We start from the raw sequence: 18,029 nt of genomic DNA on the forward strand, positions 1-18,029 counted from the left end.
AAACAATGGCACTCATTCCTCGTTCCACTGGACTTCACCTCAGCAGCCTATTAGTTTTGTATAATTACTTGCAGTGCTACATTTTCAATGGTCTTCATTCTTGGCAAGTAGGTTTTTTGAAAGTTTCTGCGTCCCTATATCTCTTGCAGGGGGTGTTTAATTGGGCCTACATTCCACTTCAGCGTCCCAGAGCTCAACTTTGGGGAGGTGTCCTTTGGTAAATGAACTTGCACTCTTCGCTTCATCAGTCAGGATCAATGTTAGCATTCAATGCTTGTTTTGCATATTCGTTGTATAATCAAGAAGTCTTCTCTCACTGACCTAAGGGTTTCCGCAAACGCTGACATGTCGCCTGAGCAACACTTCAGTGGTGCCCATGAGCTTTGGACTGCGGATCCCTGGAGATGGTATGGGACATGCGAGCATTACCAGCATGGACCAGGTCGCTCAGCTGAACAGAAGTGAATGGGGACCAGGAGACAAAACCGAAAGGAGACCGAAAGAGTTTTTCTTATCCCCCAGCTCAGGCACAGTTCGCGCTATGGCTGAGATTGAAATCCAGGTATTTTTTGTTCTTTCTGATACTAAGCTGAGCCATCATCATATTATCTCACTGAATACCTCAAAGCAATTTGAATCAATTTCCCTATGCAAAGCTGAAGTGAGCAGACAAGACGATCCTTATGACCTGTTCGTGCCACAAATATCAACATTCTCTCCAGAGACTGAAACTTTGTCTTTAAAACTAAGTGCAGCTTTAAATGCCCGTTCAGAGGAGACCTTTAATCCCTATTAAACCACAAACAGCTTGCACTTTTGAAAAAGAGCCTCTGTATTCCATTAATAGAAAAATGGGAGGTGGAATATATTGGAATAAGTGATAAATGAGAATAGTAGCTCATTCCTCTCTCTCACTCTCTTTCTCTAGGACTGTGATTATCTTGCCCATACTCCTTTCACTGGTTGCCAGGTACCTTGCGTACCTGTCATGTGGTGGTCTTTTCCCATCAATGGGAGCTGTCAGCACTTTGGAGGGCTAATCTGTTGGATGTGTCCGCCTGTCTTTGTGCTTCCAGTGATTGTGGGTGTCTCCTGTCAGTGTGCAAATGTGCCTCTCCCACTCTGTGACACGAGTGTGGCTCACAGTGCTCTAATGAGGCCTCAGCACAAGAATACATATTAGGGGCTTGTGGTTAGTCATATTAGTGGAATGGGATGATATTCTCAAATGCATCACGCAGCTGGCCGGCAGCCTCCTAGACGTGTTAGCATAATAAAAGAATAGCACCTGGAGAGTACTTTGCCGTTCTTCTCTGTTACATTTCTTGGTGACAGTTGTCTGTGATCCCATATGTGCGGTTTCAGAGCACTTAAAACACTACAGGGAGAGGAATATTGCTATCTGAACTGTTTAGAATAACACAGTGATTTGTGACACACTAAATTTAGACAAGCAGCTGTTAAATCTCTCCAAAGCTGTTTTAATTGTGATTTAAACAATTATAGTTAACTGGTTTTGTTTTATGATATGATGACTGAGAGACATAAAATCTTATAAAGAATAGGCCCTACCTTTTAAAGGTTTGGGGTCAGTAAGATTGAATGAAGATTGAAAAAAAAAGAATGATTTTATTCAGCATGAATGCTTTAAATTGTTCAAAAAGTGGCAGTAAAGACTTTTGTTACAAAAAAGTTCTTATTCAAATATTCATCCTGTTCTTTCTAATCATGTCTAATCAGCTCAAATACAGAGTTCTGGCATGAAACTCTAGATGGCGCAGTCTGATAATGACATCATTATCACATGGGACAGCTGATTGGTTCTCTCATGTATCAGTAGCCAATTAGCTCCTTGCTCAACATTCAAATATGTGACTAGTGCTTGTTCTAGCAGTTCGCCGCATGCTTCAGAAACCCTTCACCTTCCCCAGCTCCACCTGTATAGATCTGCTAGGAAGTGATTTATGAATGATATATGAGGGTTATTTCATGCATGTTATATTTGCAGCAGCATTATTTCTTACATGCTCAATGCAGCGTATTGTGGATGTATTGGCAGTAGCAAGTCTCAGTAGCTCTGCCACAGCAGCAGCATAACAGATCTATTCCGCTTAGACCAAATACATTAACATTGTTATATACATTACCAAGCCAATCCCCCCGAGAGTTGTCATGACAGAACTGTTTTTAAAGCTGCTCAAATGCAGCTTTGCCATCAGGAATAAATATACATTTTGCAATATATTTAAAATATGAAGCAGTTGTTTTAAAATGTCTGCATTTCAAAATAATACCGTATTTTTTAATAAATAAATGCAGCCTTGTTGAGTATAAGGCCCTGTCCCAAATGGAACACTTCATGTGTACTTGCGGTCTTATGGACTTGGCCACCGCGTGTGCGTAGAGTGTCCCATTCGTCATTTTATTGTTCAGAAGGGTGCTAGCATGTGTCCCCTTTGTGGTCGTTATGCCCCCTCAGTACACACTTCTGCCAAGTTTGCACAGGGGCGAGCTCCACAACAGACTCTATCCGACAGTCCGCGAGGGTTTAGAGTGCGATTTGGGACAGGGCCTAAGAAACCTCTTTCAAAAATCATACTAATCTTTGATTGTTTTGCAGTTAACCTTTTGCTCCAACACGGTGCAAGACTACAATATGGCTTTAGTGCTGGATGTTCAAAGTGTTGGAGAGGAAATTTTGGCTCTCCCAATCAAAGCTAGGTAATGTATAGCATTTTATAAAGAAATGAAGTGGTTTCCATTCACAAAACTTATATCTGAGTGTCCCTGTAGATGTGTTGTGCCAGATGTGGTCCTCAAGAACCCAGTTCTTCAGTTCCAGGACTGTTTTCTGGGCCGTCCCTATGAGCAATCAGTTGAGCTCACTAATGATACTGATCTTCCTGCTTGCTATGGCCTTCTGCCTCAGGTGATTTCTGTAAAAGTCAATGTGTTTTATATTGCAGGCCTTTCAAAGTTCTTAATCAGAAATTAGAGATACGTGTTTTGATGTTCATGCAAATGACACATTTCTTTTTCTCTGTGCAGCCCTATGAACAAAACCCAGCTCTTCTTTATTCAAGTCCTCATGCACGAGGGGTCATCCAGCCGTACAGCACTGAACAGATTCCATTAGTTCTTCAGGCCAAGACAGTGGGCAGCATGCAGGAGACAGCTTACATTACTATACTAGGTCGCCAAGACCCACCATTGGTGAGTGTATGCACATATTATATTTGTGTTTACTTTATTGTTCAAAATTCTTTTATGATCACCAAGGCTGCATTTATTTGATCAAAAATACAGTAAAAACAATAATATAGTGAAATGTTATCACAATTCAAAATAACTGTTTTCTAATTCAACATATTTTTTAAATGTAATTTATTCCTGTGATGGAAAAGCTGAGCAACCATTACTCCAGTTTTCATTGTCACATTACTCTTATAAAACAGATTGCTGTTGTAAAATATTCTATAAATAGTCACTGTAGGCCACGGCTTCTTGTGCTTCTTGTTATATCCAGAAATCATTCTAATATGCTAATTTGGTGCTAAAAAACATTTCTTATTATTATCAATGTTAAATGGTTGTGCTGCTTAATATTTTTGTGGGAACTGTGGACATTTTTCAAGACTCATTTGAATGGATTCTTTAAATGTTCAGAAGAGCAGAATTTATTTGAAACCTTTTTTGCAACATTTTAAATCACTTTACTATAATCTTTAATTATTTTAATGCAGCCTTGCTGAATAAGAGTATTCAGTTCTTAAAAAAAAATTCACTGCAAACTTTTTAATTTTTGTTTACTAATTCCAGAACCATATATGGAAATGTCTAATTTTCCATCATTAAATGTCTGTTGTGACATCACTATTATAAACAGCGGTGATACACATTGGTCTTTAAAAAAAGACCAATTTTAATTTTATTATTAAATTGTAAAAATATAATAATATTAAATTAAGTGCTTATTAAGAACTATATAATTATATTATACTTGGTGGTCTGTGCTAAAGTAAAAGAGCACAGTAAAGAGCAAAAGATCATGTTTTTTTTTTTCTAGGAAGAGAGGAAGGCTCGTTAAGAGCAGAATCCTTGCTTCATTTTCACATGAGACACGGTTCTCCTCCTCAGCTATTACATGAGATGCTGCATTAAACAGCCTCCCTCTGTCTTCACTAGTGCTGTCATCAATCATCAGCCGCTGTTTACATTAAAATGATTAAAATGGATCATTTCTTGCGTACACAGCTTTTTCTCTTTGTCAGAGTTTATGTTAACTGTTAATAGATCTGATAACATAGCAGTTTCCTACGCAGTATGTTTGTATCTCTATCAGTGGAGCATCACAAATGGATTTTATTAAATTCTTGGCAAAAGAATTTAAGCGCATTGCTAGATATGTGTTTCTTTTCTCTATAGGAGCTCCTGCTCTCCTGTGTTGGCCAGGGACCTTCTGTCTCTGTCACGGCTGCCAAGCTGAACTTTGGCTCCATTCCCGTGCTGACTGATGTCACAAGGACTCTGCAGCTGTCAAACGACTCTCCAATCCCAGCCAGATTCTTTGCTCAAATGGTGGGTTCTATTGCGACAGAAGGGACGAATCGCTTCAGTACTGTTTCTCTAGGGCCTAGTTTCCTCACCTGATGTCCATTCTGCTTTTTTCTTACTTATGAGTCCAGAATCATGATCGTCTCTCCATGTGTTGTGAATGATTTTAGATTAGATAAGATTTATACCACTACATGCCTTTTATAGATCCTAATTTCTCTTAATCTCCATTTTTTGTTTTGGCCGCTCTTTATATTAAATAAGCTTCTTTGATTCTCAGCACTGATAAATTTAGCATTAGGCTTTGTTTAATTAATCCCTAGAAGAATTGCATGCAATCAATCAAACACACACACACACACACACAAAGAGACTTGGAAACATATATAGAAAAACCCATTCAGATATTCAGGGCATCCTAGATTCTGCTGACACTCATTGGTAAACTGATCCTCTCTTCTCCTCCAAGGCTGAGGACTTTCATAAGCCCATAGTTTTTACCAAACATTTTCCAGCTTTAGTCGATCCTGAATTTCATTACAGGCGCTCGATAGCATGGCTGAGTGCCAAGCAGATGCTGACAAGAGTGCCACGTGAATTGGAAATACTCAAAACGCAGTCTTTCGCTGTTATGCGTCCATCTGTTCATCTAGTTTCTGATAAACTACTATTGTGAGTTTTTCGGAAAGATATGTCTCTCCTGAGACTGGCTTTTGGTTCCATTGTAAAGCTCTACAGCACGATGAAGTTTAAAGCAATCAATGGTGTTAAACCGTCTGATGCAGGTCTGATCTTATTATTGAAATTTCAGCTGGCTTGTTCTTCACTTGATTCCTCTCTCAAGGGGAAATCGCCCCAACCTCGATCTAGCTCCCTATCGACCGGCTCGTCTATCTCTCTTCCCCTCCTCTATCTCTCTCCAACTTGCTTTGCCACTTCTCTTTCAAATGAAGACTTACGGAGTCATCTATGTCTCCCTGCTGACCTCCTTTAGTCCGGCGCAGTTCAAATGATCAGGCCTTCTCTCTTCCCTCTATCTGCTCAAAGGCGTTTCCTCCTTGCTGAATACTGAATTTGCACTTTCGCTCTTCCAAGGACAGCCTACTGCTGGTCATGACTGTGTTACCATTGGCTTGTCCTGGGATTAATCTGCAGAGTTTTTTTATTTTTTTTTATTTAAACAAATAATATGATATGTGGTATACTATATTAGTTTATAAGCTTAAACTTAATCATAAATATTTTGCAATACACACATGTACAGGAATATGATTACATTATATAATGGGTTAATAGTTTGGCTGGTTAGCAGCATTGCCTCGTTAGCTTATGAATTACAAAATATTTACTTATGTAATTCATAAGCTTTTGTATATAACGATTTATTTTTTTATTTTTAAGGAATGTTTATTTTTATATTTAGATCAATTAAATCTGAATATAAATTATAATTTGAATGTTAAATATAGCGGGCTTTTAAAAAACAGAAAATTTGCTCTGCCATCACATGAATACATTTAAAAATATATTCAACTAGAAAAGTTTTTTTTAAGTTGAAAGCATTTTATATTTTTTTATCAAATAAATGAAGGTTGAATATATTCAATATAACTTTAATATATTCATGATTATGCAACAATATGCTATAAATATTGAAGAGCTTATTTTGGAAATGAATATGTTCAGTATGTGCGCAGTATGTGTATCCACCTTATTTTGTTATACATTGAAGTAAGCAATTTCAATAAAAACAATTGAGGCTTCTGATTCATTAGCTGTTATATGGAAATAACTAGAATAATAACAAAATGCAGTAAACTATAAAACTATTTGCACTACAAACAAATAGTTAGTGTGTTTTTTATTATAATAAATGGAAATATTATGTAAACAAATACCTGTTTGTTGTATAGCTAAAATATCTGTGCGCAGATGACACTAGTAGCCTTGCACAGTGAAGTTACAAATGGCTGTTACAAATGGCTGCTCTTACGTAAAAAAAAAGCTGATACATTAAAATATACTTTAAAGGGCTTCTCATATAAAGTGCTGCCAAAACCTTGTACTATCTCTGATGGTCAGTATATTTCTCCAGAATTATTCATTGGGGCTCTGCACAGTTGAGTGAATGTGAGATATGAGTAAGGCTCCTCCTGATCGGTCTCTAGCACACTGTCTGCCTCACAAACACACTTTGCCACACACAAATATATAGGTCCTGCATGCCTCAGAATCCATATCAGCTTGAGGAGTTGAATATAAAAAAGTAATTTTTGCCGATTCATCTATGTGAGATGTTTACAGGGTTTTCTGTAACACTTCATTCTGATTGGACAGTTACATTCTGTGGTCAAAATGTTATTTTCTGCTAAACTGACTGTTGTCCTTTCAACTCAGCTCAATATGCCATGCCTTTATATTTATTTATGTAATAAGTGGGATAATGTACATTCAGCTACATGTTAAAGTATTAGATTGTGTACACTAAAACAGGAAATACTGTACTCTACCTTCAATTTCCTCTCTACAGTCAGTTTTTTTCCTATGGGGACTGTAAAAGGAGAGAGTAATGGGAATGATGATTAATGTGCCAAAAGCTATACTCAGCCATCAGGATGAGCCACACTCTTAAGATAAATAAAACGCTATTAATCAGAATCCCTTAACACACCATCTCCCAGGTTCTCTTTGCTCAGTCAGAAAATCCCAATTAAAAGTTAATGTGCGGGACATCAATCATTTGGCCGCATTATGAAAATTGATTTGAATCCTTCGCCAACAGTTATGAAAAGTAGTGGTACAAATTAAGCAGCTGGTGAGGTGCACTTTTGCATGCAAAGACGAGCTTGCACTTTTTTCTCATTGGTTTATTTCTTGTTATGAGAAAATGAAAGGAAATAATGAAACTAGGGAGAAAAAGTAGGCCAGAGAGGAGGCGCTTCACATCTGGGATTTGAATAAGGAAAAAACTGCTTAGATGCATATCCTCCATGTCAATACCCCAGTAAAGAGCAGATGTCAGACTCTTGGGTTAGTTGAAGCACAAACAGTATCCATCCATTAGCCGTTCAGTACTCATTATAAAACTGATACCAGATCACAATCCTTTATACTATTGCCAGTAATTCCTATTCCCTTTAGATAAAAAGAATCCTCCTGGACATATAGATGCACATATGTGAATGTTATCGCTACATGGATGCTCATTTAAATCTCTGTTCAATTACAAGACTTGAGATAAGATTTTGCTGAGCGCTTTGCATTTGACTGGCATTAACTTGTGTTTGAGCCAACCGGGAGGGAATGATCATTAATATTTCCCACTAGAAAACTCATCCCCTGTGGGATCATTTCCCCTGAACATTACATAAGACACAGAAGAATCAGTCCACACACATAAGGGAGTTTACCGTTGTTTTGTGCATGTTATTTTTTTTTCTTGTGCCTGTGTTGGACTATATGGTATATTGGATGATGTAATGGATGCTTTAGTGTCTCATTGCTGTTTATTAATTCTAAATTATTCCTAGCTAGGTGTTTTTTATTTTTTTAATATACTGTAGCTGGTAATTCCTGGACACAATTGTAATAAACGGGAAAGTAAAAAAAAAATATTTGTTTAGTTGCTCGGTAATAATAAATTATTAAACATAATTTATATACTACCATTTAATGGTTTGGGGTCAGTACGTTTTCTTTTAGTAATCCTTGCATTCAACAGGGACATATTGATCAAAAGTGACAGTAAATACTTTCACATAGTTAAAAAAAAATGTTTATTATCCTTTTTTGCTGTCATATGTTCAAAACTTCACTATAGAATTAGTGATTTTGTGTTATAGCATGTATATGTATGTTGATAGGTGAAGAACAGGTCTCACTGGTGTGTGGATCCCCCTGAAGGGGAAATTCCTCCAGAGAAGAGTCTGGAATTGAAGTTGATAGCCCACCTGAATGACACCTTGCCCTTCCAGGATGAGCTTTTACTAGAAATCCAGGATGGACAGATCTTTTACATTCCTGTGTTGGCCAAAGGAAAGGGTACCACCATAGTCACTGACCGGCCATTTGCTCCTTACCTGGATTTAGGAACTCACTTCAGGTAAAACAACCAATCACATGCAGATGTCCTTGAGTTTAACATAACACGTGTCCTCTATTCACAAAAATTCATAGTTGTTCTGATCTTCCAGTTCCGTTCCATGTCAGTACGCCTTCAGAATCACCAATCGAGGACGTCGCACTCACCAACTATTATGGACCACAGAGGGGTTTCCACCGATTCCTAATAGAGAACTTCTGACACCTAACAAGTCTAGGAACAAGAAAAGCAAGAGTCTACAAACTTCAGTTCAAGAAGGCCCACTTTTCAGCTTATCCCCTGCACGTTTATCACTTGCTCCTGGCCAATCCGCTGATATGCTGCTTGAGGGCTCCTCTGACGTTCCCAAGGTATCTACAGTATATCCAGATCTACATTCTTCACAACAATTTTAAATATGTTACCCAACAGTAGTTCCGACTGAAGTTTGAATACTACAGTGATGAAGGTCCTGAAAGCCACACGTAATCCTCTTTTAGTTGAGATGCACAGAGCTGTGTATTGACTTCCTCTCTAGAGCATTACAGAGGTGCATGCCTCCCTGAGTCCTTATTGATTTCATAGTAAATTAGAGATGAGAGAAGGTCAGAATGAATATAGGCCTGCCTTGCTGCCTCCCACGCCAAGATGCTGCATTGCATAGCCATCAGTCGGTCAGCTGTCAGTGTGCCAGCACTCAGGCATCATAGAGGAGCGTTCTGTTTTAGTGCATTTCTAACAAGGCTGAGCAGGCTTTTTAAGGTGCCGCTATTATGGATTTTTGAAAATGACCTTTCATGCAGTGTTTAACTCAGGCTCTTCTCTGAATGAAAACATCTTGCAAAGTGTTAAATCTGAAAGTGCACCTTGTATAAAGTTATTGTCTCTCAAAAGAAAGGGTCGACTTTAAATCATTGAAACGAGTCATTTTTAAAACGAATCCCAAGCCGTTTCACGTTGACATCAACTTGAAAAACATTAGCATATTGCCCGTCACTTATTGGTATTTCACTTGGTCTGAATGAAAATGCAAATTCATCAATCACTGCAGATAACAATCACGCAACGGAGGGGTTTGGAAAAATGAATCGTTGAGTGAATCGTTTGGGAGTCGTTGAGCAAGTAAGGTAAAAATAAATGCATATTATAAGACAATGAAAGTGTTTTTTGACCTTGCATGCATGTCAACCTGTTGTTGGGGACTCCCAAAACCAAAATATTGACCTTTCATTACATATAACAGGGGCACTTTAAAAATGATACTTTCAAAGATGATTCACATCCATTCATAAATTGAGAACATGAAAAGGATCTCATTTGTGTAAATATATGAGGTGTCTTTAAATGTGAATGTGTATATGAATTACAGGTGGTTACAGAGAAACTGGTATGCTATGCTGTTGTCGGGCGTCAGTATGTGAGAGAGTGCATCATATCTGCAGACGTCACATGCCAGTTTGTCTCGCCAGCAGTAGACATCTCCTCTCAACAAATCAATTTCTATGTGGAAAAGGTTTGCAAAAAGCTCTCTCTACCATCAAGTGTCATTATAGTTCAGAATTTACTGTAAATCTATGTATTTATATTTTAACTGTAGATCTTTTTTTTTCATAATATTTTTAGTTTTTAGACCCCCAATCCCTCAGAATTTTTAGTTTATTTTCTATTTTCTATTTTATTTTCTAGTTTATTCAATTTTTCAGGGTTGCCAAAATTAATATCCTAACTGGTGTCATAGATGCTTAAAATTCTTAAATTTCTCTGCAGTCTAGTTTTATTTAGTTGCATTTTCATGTTTAACGCAGATGAGTTGTAAAGGTTTTAACCTTTGTACTAAATTAATTTGTGTATTTTTATTTCATTTTCTATTTATTTTATATATTAAAGAGGTAGTTCACCACAAAATGTATTCACCCTCTTGTCCCATAAACCTGTATGACTTTCTTTCTTCTTTGGAAATTTGATAAATTAGTTTTTTCCCCATACAATGGAAGTCAGTGATCACCAAAACCATTTCAAACATTCTTTCAAATATCATCTTTTGTTTTCTGCAGAAGAAAGAAAGTAAGTAATACACGTTTGGAATGACATGAGAGTGAATAAATGATTATAGATTTTTCAGGTTTGGGTGAAGTGTGCCTTTACTTTACTATCATTTTGTCACTATTGTATTGCTTGTGTATGATAAATATCAGGTCCATTATCTGTGCCGCAGCTTAGTGGCTGTACGTGTACCCATGTATCAAATGTCCTTTCACTTTTTAAGAAGTACAAGATGCTTTTCTTTGTGCTGGAAAAGATAGTTTGCAGTGTGTGGTAAGGCAGAGGCAATTAACTGCTCCCCTGTACAAGAATTAAGCCTAAATTATGAATGGTGTAGAAGAAATATTTATCATCTGTTCATCAAGTCAGTCAATTTCGATTTATTTGTTTATTAACTGCATAAAGACTAGATTGAAGCATAGGCTGATGTCATGGTCTATTGGAATTGAAAATAGTTGGCTGCCTCTAATATTGACAGTAAAGTCCATGCAGTTGTTATGTGAATTCATTCAAATGAGCCGTCCAAATTTACTTCTCATTGGCAAAATGATTGTAAGTGAGCTGAGGTGGCAAATTAATTTTAACCCCAGCCCACAGCTCAGCATTGGCATCTCAGGTCCTCTTCTGTTTTTTAAAAAAGCCGTAGAATAAGCATAGTGAGCTCAGGGGGAACCATCATTATAATGAAAATGATTTTCTGTCTGCCCTATTTCACTTTTATTATTTCTCTTTCAACTCACACACACACAACACCATTCCCCTTGTCAGATTCCTGTTCTCTCCATTTTTTTGCTGCAGCCATACATATTTTCATACACTTCTTATATCTTCTGACAGCTGCTTCCGGGCGCCTTGCAAGTCTGCATCTTAGAACTAAAAATGCTAATTTATTTCAGCGGCATTCTTTTTATCTGATTCTGTCCCATTCGTCCCTGTTTTGACAGCCCATGCTGCTAGATTTACTGAATGCTCCCTTAGTAGAGCTTGGAGGAATAAAGCAATTAAAGAGAGCGAGTAGGGAATGGAGAGACAGAGATGAGAGGAAAGTGGAGGAAGAGGGAAACCAAGAGAGTAGGGGAGAGTGAAATTTGCCTTTTAAGTATTGACAGTAATATTGCACAAATAACTTGAAAATGATGTTGTGTCTAATAGAATTAATAATAGCTACTCTCAATATTACTTCCTCCAAGCCTGCCTCTGTAGTTTCAGAAATTCTCAGTCTTGTACTGAGACAAATGTTCAGTTCCTATGCAAGATTATACAGTACTTATGGTCACAGTAAATATGTACATTCCCACACACTAATCCTGTAGTATATTGTGTTATATATATTGTGTTTTTCCAATATATGTGTCTAACTCACAGGCTCCAGACGTGTCTCTGGTTCCATTGTATCAGAGGCTGGTTCTGAAGAGCTTGTCCTCCCTAAACCTCTCCATGGAACTGACCCTGCATGAGCCTTTTGGATTGTGTGATTATGAAGGGGATGAACTGTATACAACCTCAAAGGTAAACAGGTGGAGTTAAGTTACCGTTTATAGACCAGTAATGGCAGTGTAATTAATGGGGGCCATTCATTTTTTCTTCTAAAAAGCAAAAAGCTAAATAAATAATCTTATATACCGTATTTTTCGGACTATAAGTCGCACCTGAGTATAAGTCGCATCAGTCCAAAAATACGTCATGATGAGGAAAAATATATATATAAGTCGCACTGGACTATAAGTCGCATTTATTTAGAACGCCCTCTCGCAGCTGTAGACGGTAATGTTTTCTCTTGATTCATTTCTCTCGGTTCACGTCAAATTAATTTTGATAAATAAGTCGCACCTGACTATAAGTCGCAGGACCAGCCAAACGATGAAAAAAGTGTGACTTATAGTCTGGAAAATACGGTAAATAAATGTTTATTTTATCCTATTTTTGCTCATCTTTGCATGCATGTGTACAAGTAAGATTTAAATGTTTTCCATTACCTTGGCGTGCATTTTTGGCCTTTCAGGCTGAGTGTAGTTCTTCTTTTTCTCTAGAGCCTGGTGCTGGCTGTCGGAGCTCAGAAAGACCTATGGGTGCGTTTCAACCCCATGTATCGACAGGACCGTGTCACCCGTATGGTTGAGGATGTGCTGGAGTTCTGCTACCACAGCCACCCTCAGCAGGACAGGGTAGTGCTGAGGGGCGAGGTCCACTTCCCTAATCTCAAGTTCTCAAGTACCACATTGGACTTTGGCTGCATTCTCAACAACACAAAATCCCGCCGCAAGCTCACCATGACCAACTGCAGCCCACTCTGTATTTCCTACCGATGGGCCTTCCTCGTAGATCAACAGCATTGCCATATAGGGTAGGATTTGAAGTTATAATAAAAACCTTAAAGGGATATTTCACCCAGAAATGAAAATGTTTCACAATATATACACCTTCCTGACTAATTTTCTTCTGAGGGACACAAAACAAGATATTTTGAAGAACATTTTGTCCATTAAATCAGACCCTAGTGACTTTCATTGTATGGACAAAATCATCTTTCAAAACTTTGTCTGAATACAAAGTGATCTAGTTTTTAGTCCTTTAATGGTTAGAAGCACAGGGACACCTCTCTGCCGAGTAAACTTGACTGTGCCTTGGTTTAATTCCAAGCCAGTGCATTTTTAATGTGGCCTGTCACAGTTAAAGGGACAGAACGTAAAGACTTGCGCTGATATTTAGCAATTCAAAAGCTGCATAAGTGACTTCTTGAAAAAAGTGTTCAAGGAGTATTGATTTTCTGTTGACAAACAACAACAACAAAAATAAATAAATAAACTGGGGGGAATTAAACGACTCCCAGAAGAGCCCCAAAAGATTAAGCAGTCAATGCTTTAATTCAGCACTCAGCTGTTAAACACGGACAGACGTCCAGTCAAGCCTTCCAAGCCCTGTGAGGAAATGCAGGAACTTACTATAACTGAATAAACGGGTGATGATGTATGACAGCTCACACTTTGCTGATGGAAGTGAGTAGTGGAGAAGCATGTGATTAAATAATGGATCATCAGCATTTACAGCACCTTACAATAACAGTCAAACATTTGATCTCGTGTTATCAAATAGAGCATTCAGTGCCATGTTATGGAGCAATTATAGGGTGTTTTCACACCTGAGTCCTCTTTAAAAGAACCGAACACAGACCCCTTTAAGTGGACCAAGTGTTCACACTATTGCAGTTCATGAAACAGGACTCAGATATGAACAATTATGTTTGTGTTGTGTAAATATCTGACTAATCTTAAATATAGGATGTTAGAATTAATTAAAACATTGTTCATTCACTGTTCAGATTCAGCTCACATTGTTTAAGCAGGGCAATCCTTGACATCGCTGATTCTGATCAAGACATTGTTAGTAAATGGTTTAAATCTTGTGGTTTTAACTTTTCCCGTTGTATTTTGTATTATATTTCACAGGATGTTTTCATTAAATCCATTTAATTATTGCAGTCATGTGCATTTTTTGTCTTATCTCAAAGGCAAATATATGCAACACCCTCTCAGCTTTACACGCATGCTTATGGTTTCCTGTTTAAAAAATAAAAATTGCTTGCACAAAGCTTTATTTTAAATCTCAGCTGTCTATAACTTTAGGTTGAGTTTTTATAGTTTTAAATTGTTGTTTAGTGGCTGCCATGTCCTGCGTCGGATTAATCGATAAGCCTCTGTGGGGCTACAGTGCAAGCCAGTGAAGATTAATCACTTTCTGCACTGCTATTTGCTTTCTTACCTCCTGCATGATCCAATAAGACTATGACCTTTCCTATCAATATCACAGGGGTTTCAGCATCCATTGTCCAGCCTGCTAATTAAAAGCCTATCAGTAATTAAAACCAAGAGCGAAGCTGGTATTATTGCACCACTTTGTTGATCCATTTGGGCTCCCGACACACAGCGGATTTCTTGCTGATGGACAGTCTTTTTTTTTTTTTTTTTTTGTAGTGTCTGTAGCTGATATGAGACTGATTACTTTTTCCTTCTTTTCTGGTAGGTTTTTTGATGAGACGAGTCAAGGGACTGACGGAGACGCTGGGGGGGAAAGAAAGGAGAGCGGGGAGGCGCAGTGGGAGCTGTTAGAGCAGAAAGAAGCTGACGGCAAGACGGACACAAACAGGTCTGAGAACAGCATCTGTGTGAGACTAGAGGCTGACAACTCCCTGAAGCTTCTCTGATAATAAGCAGGAATTATGAGGATACATAAAAAGTGGGATGTTTATTCGAATCTCATCACGTTAGTAGACCTTTGAGTATTACCTCACCTCCTCACTGGTTCTCCAAGTTGATAATGAGAGTACGGAGCGTAGCCTCCTACAGAATCATTAGATTACTCAAGAGCACCCATCATGTACGCACTCATATCGAGGAGGGCAGGCAAATGTGAGGTGTCATCTGTGCGTTTGTTGAGCGTAGCGAGTGTGTCTGGCAGAACATGTCTCTTGAGAGACTTTGAGAACACCTGCACCAGACTTCCCTAGCATCTTCCCTAGTCATTTGTTCCGTGCTCTCAGCATGGTTCACAGAGATGTTGGTTGGAGCTGCTTGTTCATTGAAACAAACAGCATTCAAGCACAAAAGCAATTTTCAGATATGGCTGGTGTTTTCAATTTCCAGGGGTCCTGTGGAGCTCATTCATTATCTGTACTAAGTAATCACATCCTGGCTAATGGAGGAAAAAAAAGGAAAGATAGATTTTTTGATTTAACACTGCCCCCTGCTGACTCCATTCATAATAACATCCATTGTTAAAACCTGCTCACCTTTAATGCTACTTTCCGTCTGAATAGTTTTAACAAGATATTAGATTTGCTTTTTTTTTTTTTTTTTTTGCTGAAAGTGAAATATTATGACACTGATTCCATCAAAGCTTATTCTGAGTGAGTGTGGTTCTTATTATGTTCTTTTCCATTTCTTTAAAGCCTGAGACTTCCCATGTGAACATTTCTTCTGATAAATTACATCCATTCAATTATTTAATGCTTTCCGTAATTAATGGCCATCTTGACAGACCCAATTTGGTTTCCGTCTGACCCTTTAGGCAGAACGAAAACGTGAAGTAAGATAGATGGAGATCTGATGATTGCTGAAAACCCCTAATAATGTTTCATTGTTTATGTTTTTGCAGGGAGGCTGATGTAATCATACCTCATTTGGAAGAGGATGAATTGCATCACGGAAGCTCCAACGGACAGGAGCAGAATAGGAACTGCTCGACACCAAGGCCACTGAGCACAGAGCTGGGAAGCAGACCTTTCAGTCTCACAGCCAATGGGCATCCGAGTGTGGGTGTGAAAGAGGTTAGTATAACCTTGTATCTGTGTCTTTATGTTTACAAAGGCTGTTTCTGAAAGCTTAGGCATGACTTTGCAGGCACTGTTTGTGCACAAAGGCAGCTCCAAAAACTTTGTTCAGGACAGATTTTCTGAGACAGCTTAATAGTTTAATGATCTACAACAAAATAGAGACACTTTAGTGATAACTAAGCAATTATTTATTTACTACAATACTAATTTCTAGCTAGAAATTACATGAAAAGTGGAAAAGGCAGTCAAAAACATACAAACCACTAACTGCAAATTTCAGACACCATTTTTATTTTTTAACTCAACTGTCTCAGAATCAAATGCAGAGGATATAGTGGGATATTACAGGATACACCTACGCTGCCTTCAGAAGTTGGTCAAAAGAAGTTAACTCGGTTGACAGGATGTGGCACAGTGATTAGATTCAGATATGCCTTGTTTCCTTCTTACATCCAGATGATGCCTGAGGAGGGAGAATTTTTCAGCTTTGGCATGGAGCAATATTCTCTAAACGTATGATGTATTGTACAGTTTGAATTGCCTCTTTTTCATGCAATATGATTATACTCATCTATTTCGTAGGTGTTTGATATCTCATCACTGTATGGGGAACTACAGCCTGGTGACACCAAGCTGGTGACATTCTCGTTTCTCGGCCACGCTGACATCAGCACGCATGTGTTGGCATTGTGTGAGGTGGAAGGAGGGCCCACCTATGAGATCACACTCAAGGGTCAGGCTTCCTTTGTTTCATATATGCTGGACACAAACGATATTGACTTTGGTTTACAGGTAACTACACACTTTCACAATAATAGCAATAGGATCTTTTCAGCGGTGATATATAAATGCTAAATTTCATTCTGTTTTGTTTCCTATAATCACAGTTGTTTGACCATGTGGCTGAAGCACAGATCACTTTGAAAAACACAGGGAAAGTTGGCTTTGATTTCTATACTCTAACTGGCGAGCAAGGACTCTTTGCAGAGCAACCCTTGCCTGGTCAGCCTCTCATCGTCCCCAGCAAGGTGATATGTTCTTCATGTTTTAATAAACTGATGACTTTAAATCATTACGTATCAAATTTGTGGCATCAAGTGTCATGGTTGTGTTTCTTTTGAAGGGTCACCTAGAGCCGTATGCAGAAATGAGTCTCAGTGTTTATTACCTCCCAGGGATCCCAGAAGTCTTTCACAAGACCTTTCAGTTGCAAGTGGCCTTCTATGAGGCCGAGAACATTACTGTAAGAGGAGAGGGTATTTTCCCTCGACTATGTCTGGACCTGCCTAGAGACCTGAGTAAGTTCTGTCCACAGTTTTCACAGGCAGCACAAACATTTATAACATATGATGTTTTATTAACACAGTTCGGGAGGAGCACATTCAGATAGTGAACCTAATTAACAAAGATAAGAGGTGTATATATACACAGCGGGGTGGAGGTGGGTGGGGGGTTTGGGGGGGTATGGTTATTTCTGGGTTCGGGCCAAAATTCAGATCTCGGAGCCCTCCCCTCAGACAGTACGCCATATACACATAACCTTTACTCTGTTTATTATATGTAAGTGTGAACTCCTGAAGTTTTAATAATGAGAAGTGATTATTGAGCAGAAGGTAATGGCTGCTGAAAATTCATCTTTGCCATCAAAGGAAAAATGACATTTAAAAAATGTTAAAATAGACAACAGTAATTTATTATTTTTTAATAGTAATATTTCGCAATATTACTGTCTTACTGAAAACTATGTATCAATTCCAGACTTTTGGTAGTGTATGTAGAGATCTGAATCAAGTATTAAACTTTGTGCTGTAAACATTAATTATACCTCAAATTGCATAGCTTGTTGAGGACAGGTGTGCTCTTGGGGAATGTTCACACAAAATGTGTTTTTGCTTGCACTTGCACTGCTTTTTAATTATTTTCGGGTGTAAACATTTGCAAGACAGACGTCTTTGCACCTTGTCTCACAGTCTTTTTGCATCTGCATCAAGTATTGAGATGTGTTTTTAAGAAGTTCAACTT

The 18,029-nt window shown here is 38.2% G+C and overlaps 1 protein-coding gene across 1 annotated transcript in view; it reads left to right on the plus strand.

Annotated features, from left to right (window-relative positions):
- hydin (HYDIN axonemal central pair apparatus protein) overlaps window positions 1-18,029 on the plus strand; it is a 53,917-nt gene that overhangs the window by 21,207 nt on the left and 14,681 nt on the right. Inside the window, exons 12-27 of the mRNA XM_026287542.1 lie at window positions 150-217; window positions 327-562; window positions 2,621-2,721; window positions 2,794-2,929; window positions 3,049-3,213; window positions 4,426-4,578; window positions 8,418-8,656; window positions 8,748-9,006; window positions 10,005-10,148; window positions 12,044-12,187; window positions 12,709-13,022; window positions 14,699-14,821; window positions 15,830-16,001; window positions 16,590-16,799; window positions 16,895-17,035; window positions 17,131-17,305. Coding sequence (XP_026143327.1) covers window positions 150-217; window positions 327-562; window positions 2,621-2,721; window positions 2,794-2,929; window positions 3,049-3,213; window positions 4,426-4,578; window positions 8,418-8,656; window positions 8,748-9,006; window positions 10,005-10,148; window positions 12,044-12,187; window positions 12,709-13,022; window positions 14,699-14,821; window positions 15,830-16,001; window positions 16,590-16,799; window positions 16,895-17,035; window positions 17,131-17,305 — 2,780 coding nt within the window. The remainder of the gene's footprint in view (window positions 1-149; window positions 218-326; window positions 563-2,620; window positions 2,722-2,793; window positions 2,930-3,048; window positions 3,214-4,425; window positions 4,579-8,417; window positions 8,657-8,747; window positions 9,007-10,004; window positions 10,149-12,043; window positions 12,188-12,708; window positions 13,023-14,698; window positions 14,822-15,829; window positions 16,002-16,589; window positions 16,800-16,894; window positions 17,036-17,130; window positions 17,306-18,029) is intronic.

This window comes from Carassius auratus, chromosome 18, assembly GCF_003368295.1.
Source record: "Carassius auratus strain Wakin chromosome 18, ASM336829v1, whole genome shotgun sequence".
NCBI classification, from domain to species: Eukaryota; Metazoa; Chordata; class Actinopteri; order Cypriniformes; family Cyprinidae; genus Carassius; species Carassius auratus.